Source organism: Pongo pygmaeus, chromosome 1, assembly GCF_028885625.2.
Source record: "Pongo pygmaeus isolate AG05252 chromosome 1, NHGRI_mPonPyg2-v2.0_pri, whole genome shotgun sequence".
In the NCBI taxonomy this organism is placed as follows: domain Eukaryota; kingdom Metazoa; phylum Chordata; class Mammalia; order Primates; family Hominidae; genus Pongo; species Pongo pygmaeus.
The window spans coordinates 94,233,848-94,255,343 of record NC_072373.2 but is presented as its reverse complement, the minus strand read 5'-3'; the positions used below and the strand labels follow the sequence as shown (position 1 = coordinate 94,255,343).

The 21,496-nt window shown below is 54.2% G+C and overlaps 1 protein-coding gene across 10 annotated transcripts in view; it reads left to right on the top strand.

The window, feature by feature from the left end:
* LMNA (lamin A/C) overlaps positions 1–18,548 on the top strand; it is a 58,769-nt gene extending 40,221 nt beyond the window's left edge. For 4 of the 10 annotated variants that reach the window (XM_063654001.1, XM_054469310.1, XM_054469232.2 and 1 more), the window contains 11 exons: positions 9,113–9,269; positions 12,887–13,012; positions 13,288–13,458; positions 13,670–13,795; positions 14,372–14,592; positions 14,685–14,907; positions 15,393–15,500; positions 15,585–15,704; positions 16,126–16,215; positions 16,960–17,229; positions 17,552–18,548. In XM_063654001.1, coding sequence (XP_063510071.1) covers positions 9,113–9,269; positions 12,887–13,012; positions 13,288–13,458; positions 13,670–13,795; positions 14,372–14,592; positions 14,685–14,907; positions 15,393–15,500; positions 15,585–15,704; positions 16,126–16,215; positions 16,960–17,229; positions 17,552–17,578 — 1,639 coding nt within the window. In that variant the 3' untranslated portion in view covers positions 17,579–18,548. Of the gene's footprint in view, positions 1–9,112; positions 9,270–12,886; positions 13,013–13,287; positions 13,459–13,669; positions 13,796–14,328; positions 14,593–14,684; positions 14,908–15,392; positions 15,501–15,584; positions 15,705–16,125; positions 16,339–16,959 lie in introns of those variants that run through there. The other 6 variants (XM_054469388.2, XM_063654127.1, XM_063654102.1 and 3 more) reach the window with 4 other exon arrangements.
* Positions 18,549–21,496: the final 2,948 nt, after the last annotated feature.

Genomic DNA, 21,496 nt, shown 5'->3' with positions numbered 1-21,496 from the left:
CACATTCTGATTCAAAGGGAAAGAAGGGTGCAGCTAAACCTGGGGGGTGAGAAGTACTTAAAGAGCCCAAGAGAAACAAAAGAGAGGACAATTCCTCACTAGGACCCCCTATTGCCTTCCCACTATTGGTGCCCTTGCTTGGCACTTCCCCTGGCCTCCAGGAGTCTGAGACTTACTCTTCCATGGATGTGCCCATTGCCCCCACTTCCAGGTCCACCCCCCAGTGATTCAGTAGCTTAGTGTCTGTGCTGAAACCTAGGACAGCTGGATGGACAACTGGTAGATCCCTTCACCTACCAACCGTGCTTTCTGCTCCCCTCCCCCTTGCTTCCCTCCTCCCCAGCCCCTCGCCACCCCTAGCAGCTGCAGCAGCCAAGACTAAGTCTTCAGAGGCCCAGACACAAGGGCAGGGTTCATTCCATTCTCACCTCCTTGGGGGCCCAGTGTACTGACAGGCCGAACTCTAATATTATAGGAGATCTCTGGAAGATTGCAGGGTCTCTTATCCCTCAATATAAGGCAAGGCAAGCCGGGTGCAGTGGCTCACGCCTGTAATCCCAGCACTTTGAGAAGCCAAGGGGAACAGATCACTTCAGGTCAGGAGTTAGAGACCGCCCTGGCCAACCTGATGAAACCCTGTCTCTACTAAAAATACAAAAATTAGCCAGAAATTGCTTGAACCCAGGAGGCAGATGTTGCAGTGAGCTGAGATCACGCCACTGCACTCCAGCCAGGGCGACAGAGCAAGACTCCGTCTCAAAAAAATAATACTAATAATAAATAAATAAATAATGGGCAAAGTAGTCCACCAACAAAATGACAGGCAGTGTGATATAGTGGACACCCTAGCCCTCGGTGCCCTTAGTTCTGGGCGTGGCCCTTTCACTAAATTGCTGTGTGACCTTGAGCAAATCGCCTCCCCTCTCTGGCTTTCCTTAGCTGTAAAAGAAAGGGATTGGAGCAGAAAGTCTCCAGAGAACTTTTAGGTTCCAAAGTAGTACAGTGACCCACAAAATGAGAAAACAGTCCTCTAAAATACCAAGCTATTAATAGTAAAATCAAATATAAATAATGTGAATATAGTTAATAGCTAATGTTGTTCTCAATAGAAATGTTTCCCACAAGCTGTGGAATTAAAAATACTACCACATTTCTCTATTTCCCCATGAAAGTTTGTTAGAAATGGTTAAATTGTGACATTACCGTCTTGGCAAATGTTTTGTTTTCATTGCTACTAGGAAAGGACAACTCGTTTTTGATGCCTCTCCCTTCTGGACGGTGGAAAGGGCTGTGTCATAGAGTCGGAAAGGGAGACTCGGCACAGGAATGGCTCCCATTGACCCGTGTTGGGAGCTAGGGTGAAGGCCTAGGAGAGGCAGGACTGTTACCTTAGAGCTGGCCAGGATTAGAGAACAGGGCCTGGAACCCGGGGGAGGGGCATGGTGACCTTGAGCTGCCCACCTTCCACCCTTCCAGCACCCACACTGGCTCCCCCAACCTGTGGCTGGGCTGGGAGGAGGTCTTGGCCCCTACCAATCCCTTAAGGAAGGGGAAAGAGTTTGGGAAGGGGAGTCCTCCCTTCACCCCTGCCTCCCCCAAGTTGTGAGAGAGGAAGCCGGAATCCCGCCTGCCGAAGCCAGGAATAATTCTGGCTGAGATCCCAGGCCCGGCAGGGGCGCTGAGTCACGGTAGAGGGCAGAGTGGAGGGTGGACAGGAGACCCTAAGCTTGTCCAGTCAGGGAAGCAGAGGCTGAGGGGTGGCCTTTTCTTGACAACTACATTCAAGTTGCAGCAAGAAGGACAGTGGTCTGAATTTGACGGGGACAAATGGAAGGGAGATAGGACACATGAGTCCCTTTAGGGCTGGCTCAGGGGATCTAGACTTCATTTCAAGGGGTCTAGGTTCTGGGCAGTTGAGAAGGAGGCTATTTGGAGTCACCAAGGCTCCCCTTTCTTCCCAAAGCTCTAACGCTGCCACCTTCTGCCGGCTAGGAGAGAGCTGTGTCTTCTGAGGCTAGAGCTGGAATGCAGTGAGACCAGACTGCCTAGGTCCTCCCCCATTTCTTCTCCTGACCTTGGGGCGTGGCTCCCACTCTCTCCCAGTGTCCTCAGGGTTAATAACTATGTGCCACCAGATAGAGAGTTAAGGGGCTGCTGAATTGGCTTCTTGTGAAGGGAATCCCCTAAATGTCCCTCCTTTTGGTCACTGGTCTCCCTCCCTCCCCCTTCAGGACATTCTACTATGCTCTTAGGCCATCCCTCCCTCCTCCAGGCACTACTTCTTTTGCTCTATCCCCAAGCCCCACCCCTGCATTTTTGTGACGACACCGGAATGACTTCTAGAGAGAGAGGCCAGGAAGAAGGAAAGTGGCATTGGCAGGAGACCTTGCAGGGGGCGGCTGGTGAGGAAGCCAGCCGCCCATTGTGCAGGACCCCAGTGCCCTGGCCTCTGGCCTCAGGCTTCTCCTGCCTCTGTACAATGCCACGTTGATACGCCCAGCAGCTGTGACTCAGGCCTGGCCCCCTGCCAGGCCCAGCGCTTCTACTGGAGTTGAGTCTGAACATGTCAACAGGCTTCCTATCCCTCTCTCAGCACCAGTTCTCCCCACTTCAGCCCCTCCCTCTGCCTGGAATTAAGACCTGGCTTTGTCTTAGGGAAGGACAGCTGGGAGCCTGGTGGCTCTGGTAGGGGATCTGAGAGGCCTCAGACCCTAGGCATATTTGGCTGTTTGGCAGGTGTCACGCCCAAGGGAAGCATGTGGAAGCAGAGCCATGCCTGCTGTGGGTGCACATGCCCGCGTGAGGAAGTCGGGTGTTTCATCCTGGGGCACCTATGGGCTTTTGAGGTGTACGATATTCAGAACTTCATAGGTTGGGGTTTGGGGAAGGCTCAAGGGGGCTTCTAAGTCTCTGGAACAGCTGCCCCCCTTAGTTCCTCTCTCTCTCTCTCTTTTTTTTTTTTTTTGAGACGGAGTCTCGCTCCGTTGCCCAGGCTAGAATGCAGTGGTGCGATCTTGGTTCACTGCAAACTTCGCTTCCTGGGTTCAAGCAATTCTCCTGCCTCAGCCTCCCAAGTAGCTGGGACTATAGGTGCCCGCCACCATGCCTGGCTAATTTTTGTATTTTTAGTAGAGATGGGGTTTCACCGTGCTGGCCAGGATGGTCTCAAACTCCTGACCTTGTGATCCGCCCACCTTGGCCTCCCAAAGTGCTGGGATTACAGGCGTGAGCCACTGCGCCCAGCCTCAGTTCCTCTCTTTAAGGTCTCCTTTCCAGAGAGGGATAGCACCTCGAATGCCAGGGAGGGGAAGTCTCCACATCCTGCCCTTACCCGAGTTGTGGCAGACCCACAGACTAGCCAAGAAACCAAGCAGTGGTTACTTTGCCGCGTTGGGGGGAGGTGGGGGCTATCAAACCTCATGACTGGCTGCACACAAAGGTGTGGGTATGTGTATATTTGAGGGTGGGTGGGAGTGGCTGTTTCACTAGGCCTCCGTATCACTCTCTGACTGGGGTATCTCCCAGCAAGCGAGACAGAGGCAGACACACTTCCCAGACTGTCTTACTGGGTCTCTCTGTGTTATTCTCTGCAGTGTCTGTGTGTATTGTGCCATTTTCTATGTTTTGCACCAATCTGCTGTGAGTGTCCTCAGGTGACCTAGGGGCTGGTTTTTAGTGCCTGAGCCTACCCGTCTCCAGGCTTTAGTTTCCCCTGTAAAAGTATAGGAGTTGGTTCAGGAGAAGGTTCCTCCAGAAGCCTTGAGCCTGTGAACCGTCTAGTCTCAGGGTATTTGGGGGACACACAGAAAAAGCCCCACGACCCAACAGGTAGAACACTGGCTGAAATCAGCAGGGCAGAGCTGAGACAGGCTCAAGTAGGCTGAGGGGTAGGGAGGTTTTGGGTGAATGGGAGGGAGGGACAGAGGGAAGGAGGATATATCGCAGTAGGAGGAGTTGCTGGAACAAAAGGAGGGGTGGTAGGAGTGGCTTGGGGTGGCAGCAGAAGACGCCCTGTCACATGGCAGGAAGTCAACCTGGGCAGAGGTCTAGGTGTCCAGGAGGGGCTGGGTGTGGTGGCTCACACCTGTAATCCCAGGACTTTGGGAGGCTGATGCAGGAGGATTACATGAGGTCAGGAGTTCAAGACCAGCCTGGCCAACGTGGTGAAACCCTGTCTCTACTAAAAATGCCAAAAATTAGCTGGGTGTGATGGCAGGAGCCTGTAATCCCAGCTACTCTGGATGCTAAGGCACAAGAATTGCTTAAACCTGGGAGGTGGAGGTTGCAGGGAGCCGAGATCGCGCCACTGTACTCTAGCCTGGGCAACAGAGCGAGACTCTGTCTCAAAAATAATAATAATAGGGGCCAGGCGCGGTGGCTCATGACTGTAATCCCAGCATTTTGGGAGGTGGAGGCGGGTGGATCACCTGAGGTCAGGAGTTTGAGACCAGCCTGGCCAACATGGCAAAACTCCGTCTCTACTAAAAATAGAAAAATTAGCTAGGCATGGTGGTGCAGGCCTGTAATCCAGCTACTCGGGAGGCTGAGAAGCAGAAGAATCACTTGAACCTGGGAGGCGAAAGTTGCAGTGAGATCACCTGGGCGACAGAATGAGACTCCATCTCAAAATAATAATAATAGTAATAATAATAAATGAAACATTTTTAAATTAAAAAATTAAAATTTTTAAATTAAAATTAAACAAATTAGATGCCCAGGAGGATACAGGAGAGCATTTGCCACCAGGTGGACTCCCTGTACCCACCTGGCCACAGGGGGCGACGTTCCTGGGAGACAGGAAATGCCCAGGGGCTGGGAGACCCTCTGCTCTTCTGCTCCCTTCCTGTGTGCTGCCTGGCGATGGGGAACTCTGAGGGCTGGTGAGTGGGTCTAAGGAGTCCCTGCAGGGCTGGGCCAGCTCCTCCACCTCCCCTTTGTCTTCCCCTCCCACTTGTTATTTTTAGCTACAGTGTCTGTCCCTCTTGCTTCTCCCCCAGACTGGGAGAGGAAACGGAGGCCTCTCCCTCCGGGCCTAGCATGTTGCCCCCAGCAACCGGGCCCAAACAGGCCTGTGGCCGGCCCTGGCTTCCATATCTGGCATCAGAGTTGGGCTGAGCAGGGTGACTCAGAGGGTGGGTCAGTGCCTGGCCCGGTGCCCACCCAGCCCCTTTGCTGTGCTGGTGCCTTTCTTCCCCAAACAGCCCCAAGGGCCCGGGCCTGCTGCAGCCCGGGAGCCAGACTTCCTTGTCCCACCAGGCACAGCCCTGCAGACCCCTGCCTTGGGTCACATTTGCAAGTGCCAACTCTCATTTCTACCTTATTCTTTTCCTCTCTGTTCCCCTCCCCACCCCCTCTCTTCCCTCTTTCTGAGATCAGATTTGCCAGTGATGGGAAGAGTTTAGAAACAGGATGCCCAGCCCTTCTCGCCTCACGAGGCCGCTGGGATGCAGCCACTCCTGTGCTTGGGGAACCTGGAGGATGCAAGGGAAAGGACTGGCACTCTGCTGGCACAGCACCCGGCCTGGGGCAGGACACGGGCGAAGCCAGGGTCTCCCCTGTGAGCACTAGAGGATTTCCCGACCCCTGCCCGGGTATTGTGTGCCTGAGCATGAGTCACCTGAGGGGCCCAGGTTCCCACCCTTCCCAGCTCCTCTGGCCTGCCCCACCCTGTCCTCCCTGCCAACCCAGCACGCAGACAGCACTCAGCGTGTGCTCAGCTTTCCCGATGCCAACCCCCAGTGGAGTGGGCTGCACCACCACCCTGGGACTGAATGCCTGGCCAGGGTCTACTTTGGTCCCTGCTAGGTCTGAGGACCCCTCCTAGGAAGGAAATGGCACTTGGGGGCGGGGGCAGGGAGGAGGGAGGAGAGACACTGGGCTCTACTGTACCTCTAGTCATCTCTTGGGGTGTGCGTGTGGCTCCCTGGCCACAGAGCTCCCGAGGTCTGAGTCATGAGCCCATGGGTGATAGTGGCTTCTTCCCTGCAGATGGGAGCTCCCTGTGCCTAAGAAAACCACAAAGGTTCTTCCTCACTTCCCTCTCTGCTCGTGGTTTCTCTCATCTGCAGGGTGTGTCTTAGTCCTCTAATCTCTCTTTGCAGTGCTAGTCAAAACCACCACCAGGGAAAGACAAATACCCCCCTTACTTTTTTTTTTTTTTTTTTTTGAGATGGAGTCTCGCTCTGTCACCCATGCTGTAGTGCAGTGGCACAATCTCGGCTCACTGCAACCTCCGCCTCCCGAGTTCAAGTGATCCTCCTACCTCAGCCTCCTCAGTAGCTGGGACTACAGGGGCACACCACCATACCCAGCTAATTTTTTTTTTTTTTTTTTTGAGATAGAGTCTCACTCTGTCGCCCAGGCTGGAGTACAGTGGCACAATCTCGACTCATACAACCTCTGCCTCCCAGGCTCAAGCAATTCTCGTGTCTCAGCCTCCCAAAGTGCTGGGATTACAGGTGTGAGCCACCGCGCCCAGCCAGCCCCCTTACTTTCCTTGGAAACCATATACTGTGGCTTGTGCCAAAGTGCTACAGCATGGATTTCCAGCTCCCCTATCTACTTGCTGCGGGACCCTGGATGTAGCTTTCTGTGCCTATTTCCTCAATTGCATAGGAATAGCACCTATCGCATAGGGTAGCTGTGAAGATGACGTGAGTTAACATTATATTTAGAGCAGTGCTTGGTACCTAATAAGCTCTATATAAGTGTTTGCTATTATATTATTATTATCACTGCCACCACCACTTTTGCAAGCAGCAGAAGGTGAAGAGGTTAGACTGAAGAAAAAACTTCTGTGCTCATCAGCCCATAAGCTCGCAGAGCACAGGGATCATGCATCTCTGTTTTCCTCAGTCAGTGTCCGACAGGCACTGGCAAGGAAAGGCTGTTACCAGGGGGAACTCCTGGAATTCCTCCTGGCACCTAAGGAGGCTGGGGAGACAGGACTAGGGAAGAGGTGCCCTTGAGACATCTTCTGAAATCATCCCATCGCCTTCCAGCTTCTTTCAGCTCAGGCTGGCTGGTCAAGGGAACGCTTTGTGCCATAGCGTCTGCCCTCTTTCTCCTCCTGGCTTCTCCGTTCTCTCTGGAACTTGTGGCTTAGGAAAGCAGTGAGGTGGAGGAGGAGGAACTCTAGATCAGCAGCTAGAATTGACTGGAATGCTGCTGCTGGCTTTCGGTAATTGACACTGGGCCATTCACCTTCCTCCTCTGCACCTCAGTTTCCTCATCTATAAAAGGGAGAGGGTTGAGCTGAACCAACTCTAAGCTTTTAGTTCTCTAAATTCTGAGAGCCTCCCAGTACAGCCAGCTGCAGCCGTTAGCCTTCAGGGTAGAGAGGCCTCTTCTGGGAAGCCCCAGCCAGCCTGGGAGTCGGCCCAAGGAGTTCGGAATCTAAGTCTGCCCCAGTCGCTTCACTTTACCAGCGGTTTTTCTTCATTTTCCCTCCTCCCCCTGCAGCTGCTTCAGCTTCGGAAAAGTTCTGAAGTCATGGAAAGTTGGGGCTGTGCTCCCAGCCAGGGGCTAGGCCAGATGGCAGCCAAAACCTGAGCTGGGTTTTGACTTTATTTTTAGTTTTTCTGACTGAGACAGAGGAGGGAATACATTCTCCGGTTCTGGAAGGGGCTCTTTTTTGCAGGAGAAAGACACTTGCATTAAACAACTTGTTCTGAGGTGTGGCCAGAGGCCTGGACTGAGCAAGTGTGCAGGCTGGGGGAGCTTCCTCTGGCTTCTCATGTCCTTCCCCTGCCCCTCTGAGTGTCACTCTATCCTCCTCCCTGCCTGGTGGGGGGAGGTGGGGGTGACTCCTTTTTTGGACTCTCCTAAGCGGAACACTGCCTGGGTCTCGTCCTCCAGAGCTTCTGCAAATCTAGCCTTCCTTATCCCTCTTCACAGTGAATTGCTGGGCCTCTTGGAGTTTAGGGCTTTTGTGGTAGAAGAAAAATGTTGGCAGGGATGCTTTTCTCCTTTCCAGGATAGATTTTTCCTTCTGCCCACGCTTGGTTTTCCTTTTTTCCATCTGCTGTGGTGGGCTCATGCTTAATTAAGCACTGATGAGTTACAGATGGCAGCTGGAACCAGGTCCTCTGGATCTTTCCCTCCACTCCCTGGGTCTGCTGCTTTCTCTCACCCTGTATTTGTGAAGCGATTGTAACATCTAGAAAGTTCTTGGGTTCTCTGGAGGTTTTTAAGAAAATAGGACCTTTCTATTTCTCCAGTCCACTAGCAAAAATAATCAGGGGCCCAGAAAAGGTGAGGGAGGTGGCAGAGACAGCGCTGTTCGACTGGTTATAGCTAAAGCTTTACCCATTTTGAGGAGCAGGGAGGCTTAAAGCTGGGGCCCAGATGGACCTGGAGGCCTGGGATCCACATCTGGAGCCAGATGCTGAGGCTGTGGTAGATGGGTAGGGCTCAGCCTTCTCCCAGGGCACGGATGAGGCATGAGGGAGGGAGGCAGGGACCCCTCTGTTCAGTGCAGATCAGGGCACCCAGACTGGGTCCTGAGAAAGGAAAGGGTCAATATTGTGCCTGGTTGTCCTTGTCTGAGGTCCCTCTGAGCTCTAACCAGACTTTCCTTCCCCACAGTCCCACATGTGTAAAAGGGACTAGGAGAGGTGACCAGTACCTTTGGGGCTCAGATCGAGAAGTGCTAGGGACATGTGGGCCATGAGCTTAGTTGTCAGGCTCCTCAGAGGGAGGGAAGCTTGGCCAAAGGGAAGTGGGTGGAGTCCAGGGAGAATGCTAAAGCCCTTTGTGGGAAGGGGTAGGAGACAAAGGTACCCCTGTCTCTTTGGGAAAGAATGGGGGGAGAGAGAGGGAAAAGCATTCATATCACGGGGTAGAGCTCTGCCCTTGGCCCCAGGCACGTTCCTGAGCCCTGAGTCATGGAAAGGGTGGAGAAGCAGGAAGGGGGTTTTCAGGGACCTTGGGGAGGTGGGAGCCCAGCCCCAGAGGCGAGCAGATGCAAACCAACCTAATGCAAGGATGCCCTCTCCTGGTAGTTGCAGGCACAGCAGCGCCAGCCCCCATGGCTGACCTCTTGGGAGCCTGGCACTGTCTAGGCACACAGACTCCTTCTCTTAAATCCACTCTCCCCTTTTTTTTTTTTTAGCAATACCAAGAAGGAGGGTGACCTGATAGCTGCTCAGGCTCGGCTGAAGGACCTGGAGGCTCTGCTCAACTCCAAGGAGGCCGCACTGAGCACTGCTCTCAGTGAGAAGCGCACGCTGGAGGGAGAGCTGCACGATCTGCGGGGCCAGGTGGCCAAGGTGAGGCTACCCTGCAGGGCCCACCCATGGCCCCACCTAACACATGTACACTCACTCTTCTACCTAGGCCCTCCCCCATGTGGTGCCTGGTCTGACCTGTCACCTGATTTCAGAGCCATTCACCTGTCCTAGAGTCATTTTACCCACTGAGGCCATATCTTATCCTAATTTGGCCGCCCATGGGATCTACCACAGTGAATTTAAAGTAATCCAGGAGGCCGGGTGCAGTGGCTTACGCCTGTAATCCCAGCACTTTGGAAGGCCGAGGTGGGCGGATCACAAGGTCAGGAGATCGAGACCATCCTGGCTAACATGGTGAAACCCCGTCTCTACTAAAAATACAAAAAATTAGCCGGGCGTGGCGGAGGGCGCCTGTAGTCCCAGCTACTCGGGAGGCTGAGGCAGGAGAATGGCGTGAACCCGGGAGGTGGAGCTTGCAGTGAGCTGAGATTGCGCCACTGCACTCCAGCCTGGGCGACAGAGCCAGACTCCATCTCAAAAAAATAAAAATAATAAATAAAATAATAAAATAATCCAGGCCAGATGTGGTGGCTCACACCTGTAATCCCAGCATTTTGGGAGGCCAAGGAGGCAGGATTGCTTGAGTCCAGGAGTTTGAGACCAGCCTGGGCAACACAGTGAGACCCCATCTCTAGAAAATAAAAATTTAAAGAAATTAGCTGGGCATGGTGGTGTGCACCTATAGTCCCAGCTACTTGGGAGGCTGAGGCGGGAGGATGGCTTGAAACTGAGAGGTCGAGGATACAGTGAGCTGTGATTGCACCACTGCACTCCAGCCTGGGTGACAGAGGGAAACGCTGTCTCTAGATAAATAAATACATAAAATAAAATGATCCACAAGCCATTTCTACTTAACTTTGCAATGAACTGTACCTGGCCCTAGATCCCTCCCAGTTTGGCCCTCCTGTAGACAAGGGCCTCCTATAGGCCCTTGTGATCTCTCTGGGGAAAAGGAGGACTGGAGTTGATCATCTACTGAGGCCATCATCAGAAGTGGATGGCTAATTACATATGGGACATGTGTTAACAATGCTTTGTGTATATAGAGTGGCCTTTACTTTCAAAACACTCTTCTCCAATTTATCATGTTAAAAGCTAGGAATTGGGCTGGGTGCAGTGGCTCACGCCTATAATCCCAGCACTTTGGGAGGCCAAGGCGGGTGGATCATTTGAGGTCAAGAGTTTGAGACCAGTCTGACCAACATGGTTAAACTCCATCTCTACTAAAAATACAAAATTAGCCGGGTGTGGTGGTGCACACCTGTAGTCCCAACAACTTGTGAGGCTGAGGCAGGAAAATCATTTGAACCCAGGATCAAAGGTTGTGGTGAACTGAGATTGCGCCATTGCATTCCAGCCTGGGCAACCAGAGCAAAACTCTACCTCAAAAAAAAAAAAAAAGTAGCCAGGCACGGTGGCTCATGCCTGTAATCCTAGCACTTTGGGAGGCAGAGGTGGGCAGATCACCTGAGGTTAGGAGTTCGAGACCAGCCTGGCCAACATGGCGAAACCCCATCTCTACTAAAAATACAAAAATTAGCTGGGCATGGTGGCGGGCACCTGTAATCCCAGCTACTTGGGAGGCTGAGGCAGAAGAATCGTTTGAACCCAGGAGGTGGAGGTTGCAGTGAGCCAAGATCGGGTCACAGCACTCCAGCCTAGGCAACAGAGCGAGACTCCGTCTCAAAAAAACATAAATAAATAAAAATAAAAATAAATAATAAATAAAAGCTAGGAATCAAAGAAGCAGTTTATTCCTAATTTCACAGTCTCATCTGTCCATAGTGGGGCCAGGATTAGAGTCAGTGGCCAAGCTTCCATCCTGGGTTCTTTCCCTTCCCAGGCCCTACCATCATAGTATACCATGGAAAGACCCGGAGAAGCCAGCAGGTTGGCCACCAAACCAAAGCTGGGCCACCTTCCTCCTGGGTCTGGTCTCCAGCCTCCCAGTTGTACCCTTCCCCCAGCCCTTCCTGGATGCACTGATAAGCCTGTGCTTCCTTGCCCTGTTTTTCTTTATAAATAGAGACATGTTCTCCTCTCTCTCTCTTTTTTTTGAGACAGAGTCTTACTCTGTCACCCAGGCTGGAGTGCAATGGCACGATCTCGGCTCACTGCAACCTCTGTCTCCTGGGTTCAAGCAATTCTCCTGCCTCAGCCTCCCGAGTAGCTGGGATTACAGGTGCCCGCCACCATGCCCAGCTACTTTTTGTATTTTTAATAGAGACTGGGTTTCACCACGTTGGTCAGGCTGGTCTTGAACTCCTGACCTCAGGTGTTCTGCCTGCCTCGGCCTCCCAAAGTGCTGGGATTACAGGCGCGAGCCACCACGCCCGGCAAGACGTGTTCTATGTTGTTGAGGCTGGTCTTGAACTCCTGGCCGCAAGAGATCTTCCTGCCTCAGCCTCCCAATGTGCTGGGATTATAGGCATGAGCCATCACACTTAGCCCAGCCTGTGCTTTCTTAAATGAAAATATAAGCATACAGCTGGGTGTGGTGGCTCACACCTGTAATCCCAGCACTTTGGGAGGCCAAGGTGGGCGGATCACGAGGTCAGGAGATCGAGACCATCCTGGCCAACATGGTGAAACCCCGTCTCTACTAAAAATACAAAAATTAGCTGGGTGTGGTGGCGCATGTCTGTAGTCCCAGCTATTCGGGAGGCTGAGGCAGGAGAATGGCATGAACCTGGGAGGCATAGCTTGCAGTGAGCCGAGATCGCGCCATTGCACTCCAGCCTGGGTGACAGAGCGAGACTCTGTCTGAAAAAAAGAATGAAAAGAAAAAAAGAAAATCTAAGTGCGGTGCTCCCCTGCTCAACATCCTCAGGTTCTTTTCATGGCAGATAAGGGCATCTCTTCATGAACCAGCCCCTGCCTACTGACCCAGCCACCTCTCCCATCCCTTCCCACCCCGTACTTCAGGCTTCAGCAGTACTGATCTTTCCAAAAACCCCAGAACACGCATGCCTTCATACCTCTGTGTCTGTGCATGCTTGTTTCTGCCCTTGAAGTCGTGACAGTAACTCTCTGTAGGCCCTGCTAGCCTGTCCCTTGGGTCTTAGCCTCTTGGAGGCCTTCCCAGAGCCCCCTAAAAATACCCCAGGCATACTTTGGTTCCTTCTCTCGTGTCCCCTCAGTACTTTGCACATACCTCCTTTATAGCAGTTGTTATGCTGTGCCAGAGAAGGGAGTCCTGTGGCTGGGGGGCATATATCTTTTCTTTTTGAGACAGAGTCTAGCTGTGTTGCCCAGGCTGGAGTGCAACAGTGCGATCTTGGCTCACTGCAACCTCCACCTCCTGGATTCAAACGATTCTCGTGCCTCAGCCTCCTGAGTAGTGGGGACTACAGGTGTGTACCACCATCATGCCCGGCTACTTTTTTGTATTAGATATATCTTTTCTCTCTTAGCACAGTATCTACCAAGAGTGAGTGAGTAGATGTCCTGACCCCTGCAGGCATCCAAGGCCCTCCTTCCCTGGACCTGTTTCCACATGTATGAAGGGGTGCACGGGCAGCAGCCCACCTCTCAGCTTCCTTCCAGTCCTTGTGTTCTGTGACCCCTTTTCCTCACCTCTGCCTGCTTCCTCACAGCTTGAGGCAGCCCTGGGTGAGGCCAAGAAGCAACTTCAGGATGAGATGCTGCGGCGGGTGGATGCTGAGAACAGGCTGCAGACCATGAAGGAGGAACTGGACTTCCAGAAGAACATCTACAGCGAGGTGGGGACTGTGCTTTGCAGGCCAGAGGGCTGGAGCTGCGTCATGACAGACTTGGGCTGGGCTTGGGGGGACCAGCTGCGTGCAGAGCTCACCTTCCTGAGTCCCTTGTCCTAGTGGACAGGGAGTTGGGGGTGGCCAGCACTCAGCTCCCAGGTTAAAGTGGGGCTAGTAGTGGCTCGTGGAGTAGGGCTGGGCAGGGAGCCCCGCCCCTGGGTCTTGGCCTCCCAGGAACTAATTCTGATTTTGGTTTCTGTGTCCTTGCTCCACCCTTCCAGGAGCTGCGTGAGACCAAGCGCCGTCATGAGACCCGACTGGTGGAGATTGACAATGGGAAGCAGCGTGAGTTTGAGAGCCGGCTGGCGGATGCCCTGCAGGAACTGCGGGCCCAGCATGAGGACCAGGTGGAGCAGTATAAGAAGGAGCTGGAGAAGACTTATTCTGCCAAGGTGCTTGCTCTCGCCTGGTTCCCTCACTGCCTCTGCCCTTGGCAGCCCTACCCTTGCCCACGCTGGGCTATGCCTTGGGGGGATCAGGCAGATGGTGGCAGGGAGCTCAGGGTGGCCCAGGACCTGAGGCTGTAGCAGTGATGCCCAACTCAGGCCTGTGCCTCCACCCCTCCCGGTCACCACAGTCCTAACCCTTTGTCCTCCCCTCCAGCTGGACAATGCCAGGCAGTCTGCTGAGAGGAACAGCAACCTGGTGGGGGCCGCCCACGAGGAGCTGCAGCAGTCGCGCATCCGCATCGACAGCCTCTCCGCCCAGCTCAGCCAGCTCCAGAAGCAGGTGATACCCCACCTCACCCCTCCCTCCAGGGGCCTAGAGTCTGGGCAGGATGCAGGCTGGAAGCCTGGGGTTGGGTTGGGAGGTTCCTGAGGAGGAGAGGGATGAAAAGTGTCCCCAGAACCACAAAGAAGGGTCGCAGGATGTGGAGTCAGATGGCCTGTGTGCTGTTTCTGTTCACTCTTACCTCACCTTCACTTCTCAGGGCTTTGATTTTCCCATTCGAAAATGGAGGCTGTTCTTAATCTCCCTAACTCAGAGTTGCCATAAGACTCTGCAATGTGAGGTATTAAAAGCGTCAGTATTTTTCTAGCTGGCTGTGCCATTTGTGACAGGAGAAAAAGAGTCTAGCCTTAGAACGAGGTTTCAGTTAGACAAGGGGAAGGACTTCCCAGTTGCCAGCCAAGACTATGTTTAGAGCTTGTGATGTTCAGAGCTGGCTCTGATGAGGGCTCTGGGGAAGCCTCTGATTGCAAATCCTGGAGAGAGTAGCCAGGTGTCTCCTACACCAACCCACGTCCCTCCTTCCCCATACTTCGGGCCCTTGGGAGCTCACCAAACCTTCCCACCCCACTGCAGCTGGCAGCCAAGGAGGCGAAGCTTCGAGACCTGGAGGACTCACTGGCCCGTGAGCGGGACACCAGCCGGCGGCTGCTAGCGGAAAAGGAGCGGGAGATGGCCGAGATGCGGGCAAGGATGCAGCAGCAGCTGGACGAGTACCAGGAGCTTCTGGACATCAAGCTAGCCCTGGACATGGAGATCCACGCCTACCGCAAGCTCCTGGAGGGCGAGGAGGAGAGGTGGGCTGGGGAGACGTTGGGGAGGTGAGGGCAGTGTCCTCTGGCCGGCGACTGGCCTTGACTAGACCCCCACTTGGTCTCCCTTTCCCCAGGCTACGCCTGTCCCCCAGCCCCACCTCGCAGCGCAGCCGTGGCCGTGCTTCCTCCCACTCATCCCAGACACAGAGTGGGGGCAGCGTCACCAAAAAGCGCAAGCTGGAGTCCACCGAGAGCCGCAGCAGCTTCTCACAGCACGCACGCACTAGCGGGCGTGTGGCCGTGGAGGAGGTGGACGAGGAGGGCAAGTTTGTCCGGCTGCGCAACAAGTCCAATGAGGTAGGCTCCTGGTCAGGGTCTAAGGGGATACAGCTGCATCAGGGAGAGAGTGGCAAGACAGAGGGATGGCATGTGGAGAGAGGAACATCCTTGCCCTCAGAGGGTGGACCAGGGTGAGCCTGTATATCTCTTCCACACTCTAGTTCCAGGCCTGGCTCCTGGACTCTTTGGCTGTGAGACCTTGAGCAGGTTATTTAACCTCTCAGAGCATCAGTTTCCTCATCCGTAAAATGGGGACGAATAATGATCCCTAAGTCTTTGAGTTGTCGGGAAGATGAAAGATAAGGTATCCGTGTGCCTGGTGCTGCGTATGTGTCCACAGATCATGGCTATTATCCCCAGGGGGAAGGGCAGTGACAGGGGTGGGTGTAGATGGAAGGAGAGGCCTCAATTGCAGGCGGGCAGAGGGCTGAGCCTTTGAGCAAGATACACCCAAGAGCCTGGGTGAGCCTCCCCCACCTTCCTCTTCTCTATCTTCCCGGCAGGACCAGTCCATGGGCAATTGGCAGATCAAGCGCCAGAATGGAGATGATCCCTTGCTGACTTACCGCTTCCCACCAAAGTTCACCCTGAAGGCTGGGCAGGTGGTGACGGTGAGTGGCAGGGCGCTTGGGACTCTGGGGAGGCCTTGGGTGGCGATGGGAGCGCTGGGGTAAGTGTCCTTTTCTCCTCTCCAGATCTGGGCTGCAGGAGCTGGGGCCACCCATAGCCCCCCTACTGACCTGGTGTGGAAGGCACAGAACACCTGGGGCTGCGGGAACAGCCTGCGCACGGCTCTCATCAACTCCACTGGGGAAGTAAGTAGGCCTGGGCCTGGCTGCTTGCTGGACGAGGCTCCCCCTGATGACCAACATCGGAGCCAGCTGCCCCCAACCCAAATTTGCCAATTCAGGGCCCCTTTCTAGAGCTCTGTGTTGCAGGTCCCAGACTTACCCACCCAGTAGGCAAACCAAAAGATGCTTCCTCAACAGCACAAGGGGTGGAAGTTAGACAGTGAGGATTGTTAAAGGCAGAGCCATACTCCTACCCGGAGAGCTTGACAGTGTCCCTCCGGGGTGGAAATGAGTTCCTTAGCTCCGTCACCACAGAGGACAGAGTAAGCAGCAGGCCGGAAAAAGGGCAGGCCACAAGAAAAGTTGCAGGTGGTCACTGGGGTAGACATGCTGTGTAACCCTTCCCTGGCCCTGACCCTTGGGCCTGGTTCCATGTCCCCGCCAGGAGGTGGCCATGCGCAAGCTGGTGCGCTCAGTGACTGTGGTTGAGGACGACGAGGATGAGGATGGAGATGACCTGCTCCATCACCACCACGTGAGTGGCAGCCGCCGCTGAGGCCGAGCCTGCACTGGGGCCACCCAGCCAGGCCTGGGGGCAGTCTCTCCCCAGCCTCCCCGTGCCAAAAATCTTTTCATTAAAGAATGTTTTGGAACTTTACTCGCTGGCCTGGCCTTTCTTCTCTCTCCTCCCTATACCTTGAACAGGGAACCCAGGTGTCTGGGTGCCCTACTCTGGTAAGGAAGGGAGTGGGAACTTTCTGATGCCATGGAATATTCCTGTGGGAGCAGTGGACAAGGGTCTGGATTTGTCTTCTGGGAAAGGGAGGGGAGGACAGACGTGGGGCATACCCGCCCTGCCTCTCTCCCCCATTCTTGTTGCATGCATATCCTCTCATTTCCGTCATTTTTCCTGCAAGAATGTTCTCTCTCATTCCTGACCGCCCCCCCACTCCAATTAATAGTGCATGCCTGCTGTCCTACAAGCTTGCTCCCTTTCTCTCTTCTTTTCCTCTTAAGCTCAGAGTAGCTAGAATAGAGTCAGAGTCACCGCTCTGGTTCTCTGTCCCCAAGTCTTCCTGAGCCTTCTCCCCTTTTATGTCTTCCCTCTCCTCCTCCGGGCCCCTGGCCTCCCAAACCCCTGTTGCCCGCTGGCTCCTTAGGCACAGAACCCCACCTTCCTGCCTGGCGGCTGGGAGCCTGCAGGAGCCTGGAGCCTGGTTGGGCCTGAGTGGTCAGTCCCAGACTCGCTGTCCCGCCTGAGCCTTGTCTCCCTTCCCAGGGCTCCCACTGCAGCAGCTCGGGGGACCCCGCTGAGTACAACCTGCGCTCGCGCACCGTGCTGTGCGGGACCTGCGGGCAGCCTGCCGACAAGGCATCTGCCAGCGGCTCAGGAGCCCATGTGGGCGGACCCATCTCCTCTGGCTCTTCTGCCTCCAGTGTCACGGTCACTCGCAGCTACCGCAGTGTGGGGGGCAGTGGGGGTGGCAGCTTCGGGGACAATCTGGTCACCCGCTCCTACCTCCTGGGCAACTCCAGTCCCCGAACCCAGGTGAGTTGTCTCTGCTTTGTCTCCAAATCCTGCAGGCGGGTCCCTGGTCATCGAGGGGTAGGACAAGGTGGCCTTGCAGGGGGGAGAGCCTGCCTTCTCTTCCGCAGCCCGGGGGAGTGGGAGCCTCCTCCCCACAGCCTGAGTCCTAGACAGCTCACCTCTGCATCCTGCGCCTCTTGTCTGAGCCCCAGACTGGAGGGCAGGGGCAGGGCTGGAGTATGAGGGATGGGGGAGATGCTACCTCCCTTCTAGGGGCCAGGGGAGGGAGGGTCTGGGTCCAGGCCCTGCTGCTCACATCTCTCTCCTCTGTTTTCTCTCTTAGAGCCCCCAGAACTGCAGCATCATGTAATCTGGGACCTGCCAGGCAGGGGTGGGGGTGGAGGCCTCCTGCGTCCTCCTCACCTTATGCCCACCCCCTGCCCTGCACCTCATGGGAGGGGGCTTGAAGCCAAAGAAAAATAACCCTTTGGTTTTTTTCTTCTGTATTTTTTTTTCTAAGAGAAGTTATTTTCTACAGTGGTTTTATACTGAAGGAAAAACACAAGCAAAAAAAAAAAAAAAAGCATCTATCTCAATCCTAATTTCTCCTCCCTTCCTTTTCCCTGCTTCCGGGAAACTCCACATCTGCCTTAAAACCAAAGAGGGCTTCCTCTAGAAGCCAAGGGAAAGGGGTGCTTTTATACAGGCTAGCTTCTGCTTTTCTGCCCTGGCTGCTGCCCCCACCCCGGGGACCCCGTGACATGGTGCCTGAGAGGCAGGCATGGAGGCTTCTCCGCCAGCCTCCTCTGGACGGCAGGCTCACTGCCAGGCCAGCCTCCGAGAGGGAGAGAGAGAAAGAGAGAAGACGGCTTGAGCCGGGCCCCTGGGCTTGGCCTGCCGTGATTCCACTACACCTGGCTGAGGTTCCTCTGCCTGCCCCGCCCCCAGTCCCCACCCCTGCCCCCAGCCCCGGGGTGAGTCCATTCTCCCAGGTACCAGCTGCGCTTGCTTTTCTGTATTTTATTTAGACAAGAGATGGGAATGAGGTGGGAGGTAGAAGAAGGGAGAAGAAAGGTGAGTTTGAGCTGCCTTCCCTAGCTTTAGACCCTGGGTGGGCTCTGTGCAGTCACTGGAGGTTGAAGCCAAGTGGGGTGCTGGGAGGAGGGAGAGGGAGGTCACTGGAAAGGGGAGAGCCTGCTGGCACCCACCGTGGAGGAGGAAGGCAAGAGGGGGTGGAGGGGTGTGGCAGTGGTTTTGGCAAACACTAAAGAACCCTTGCCTCCCCGTTTCCCATCTGCACCCCTTCTCTCCTCCCCAAATCAATACACTAGTTGTTTCTACCCCTGGCTGCTGTGGTATCTTTGTTGGTGGACGTCGCTGTGTGTACTGAGGTGCAGACTTGTGGGCATGCGCGTGCGCACACATACACACACACACACACAGCGCCGCACGGTCACTGCATCCTCCTGTTCATTGCTGCCCAGCCCTGCCCTGCTCCAGGGGAAACAATTAGAGATCAGAGCACTTTGGGTGCACATCTGGGCACTCGGTGGTGGCTGAGGGGGAAAGGCTTTGATATAACCATCACCACCCACTGTACGGCTCTCTCCCAATGGAAGTCCTTCAGAGAAGCAGCACCTGAAGGAGGGCATTTGCTAACTAACTTCCCTCGTCCACCAGCACTTAACTGAGTGCTTTCTCTGTGCTGGGCCCTGAGCGAAGCATGAATATAAGACATATGACATAGACCCAGTCTGAGGGTGGTGACATATCAGGACGTAAGGACAAGGACACCCGGGGAGGAGGGAACAGAAGCTGCAGGAAAGGGCAGAGGAAAGGAGCAATTAATGTCCCTTTGTGCCATGTTGTGCTCAGCTTGGGGGATTGGGAAATGAACAAGACAAGATGCCCACTGTCCCCAGGGAAATTACACCCCAGTGGGAGTCAGAAAACAGACTGCAGACAAGGGATGTGTTAGGCCAAGTAGGAGCCTCCGAGGGGGTTCCAATCTGGGGGCACGAGGTGCCCAGACTGAGGGGAGGCGCCCCAAACAGGGAAAATGAGCTATAGAAACCAGCCTTTCTCTGGCGCTTCCTAGTTTCCAAAGCATTTCTGCAGCATCTCATTTGGCCTTCGTACTGTCTTGAGAGGTAGGTATTGTCTCCTAGGCCCCTGGAACTCAGGCCACTCAGCTCGAAGGTGGCACAGATCCCAAGATTCTGGAAGTTTATTTATGTTCCCTGGGCAGAGTTGAGCCTGCAGTCAAGAGTCAGTGAGGAAAGGGCATGTCTGGCTGGGATCGTGGGAAAACATGTGAGAAGGCAAAATTACTGAGAGGAGAAGCGCCCCTGAGGTCATGCTGAACACTCCTGATTCCACCATAGGCTGAGACCCCACAGTGCCTTTAGGGAAGGGAAGTTAAGTGGAAGGAGGTTTGAGGAAGGGGTCCCTGCTTGGGTTGGCAGTTTCCAAGAAGGAAACCCTTCCTCTCCTAGGCCTCAGCAAAGACTCTGAGGCCCCGCAGATATGGGGTCTTAGATGTCAGTGAGGGAGTCGTGTGTCCCAGAGTGAGGACGCCCACCTGCACTTCCTGAGTCGGGCACCTTGGGGCGCCAGAGCCCCACCAAGGTGGTGCCTGTGCATCCTGGGTAGGGGTCCTTCGCTACTCAGCTGAACCCTGGTGAGCTGGCTGCGTGGACACTGTGGGCTGGGGAACACCAGTGGCAGCTGGCGACGTTCCTAGCTCTTGAGGAGGAGGGCTGAGGGCATAGGGCCGCACGCAAACACTGCCCCACAGCTGGCAGCGTGGCGGGGGCGGCAGCCGGGGACTCGGCAGTTAAGGTGTCCACACATGTGGTCACCTCACATGATGCTCACAGCACAAGTCAGCACTCAGCAGCCACATTTCATTATGTAAAAAAAAAAATGTTGTTGTTAAAATGTAATACATGCTTGGCCTAGCGTGGTGGCACGCACGCCTGTAGTCCCAGCAACTCCTGGCCTGAGGCAGGAAAATTGTTTGAGCCCAGGAGTTCTAGGCCAACCTGGGCAACAGCAACAACAAAAATACATATCATATGGTAAAATTCAAAACACAGGTAAGGGACGGGCACAGTGGCTCATGCCTGTAATCCCAGCACTTTGGGAGGCTGAGGCGGGCGGATCTGAGGTCAGGAGTTTGAGACCAGCCTGGCCAATGTGGCAAAACGTCTCTACTATACAAAAATTAGCTGGGTGTGGTCGTTCATGCCTGTAATCCCAGCTATTCAGGAAGCTGAGGCAGGAGGATCGCTTGAACTGGGTGGCTTATGTTGCAGTGAGCCGAGATCATGCAACTGCACTACAGCCTCTACAGCCTGGGCGACAGAGTGAGACTCCCTCTCAAAAAAAAAAAAAAAAAAAAAAAAGTCAATATGTTGCTCAGGGTATTTATTTATTTATTTATTTGTGAGACGGAGTCTCACTCTGTCACCCAGGCTGGAGTGCAGTGGCGCGATCTCGGCTCACTGTAAGCTCCGCCTCCCGGGTACACGCCGTTCTCCTGCTTCAGCCTCCCGAGTAGCTGGGACTACAGGCACCTGCCACCATGCCCGGCTAATTTTTTGTATATTTAGTAGAGATGGGGTTTCACTGTGTTAGCCAGGATGGTCTCGATCTCCTGACCTCGTGATCCACCCGCCTCGGCCTCCCAAAGTGCTGGGATTACAGGTGTGAACCACCGCGCCTGGCTTTATTTATTTATTTTTAATATTTTTTTTTAAAACAGGTAAGAACAAATAATTTTTTTAAAAATCCATTTTTTTCTTTCTTTTTTTTTTTTTTGAGATAGAGTCTCACTCTGTCACCTAGGCTGGAGTGCAGTGTCTTGATCTCAGCTCACTGTAGCCTCCACCTCTTGGGTTCAAGCGTTTCTCCTGCCTCAGCCTCCTGAGTAGCTGCCATTACAGGCATGTGCCACCACACCCAGCTAATTTTTGGCATTTTTGGTAGAGACGGGGTTTCGCATGTTGGCCAGGTTGGTCTTGATCTCCTGGCCTCAAGTGATCTGCCCACCTCGGCCTCCCAAAATGCTGGGATTACAGGCATGAGCCACCACACCTGGCCTGGAAAGATTATCTTTTTCTTTTCTTTATTTTTGAGATGGAATCTCACTCTGTTGCCCAGGCTGGAGTGCAGTGGTGTGATCTCAGCTCACTGCAACCTCTGCCTCCTGTTTTCCAGTGATTCTTGTGCCTCAGACTCTGAAGTAACTGGGTCTACAGGCATGCACCACCACACCCAGCTTCCT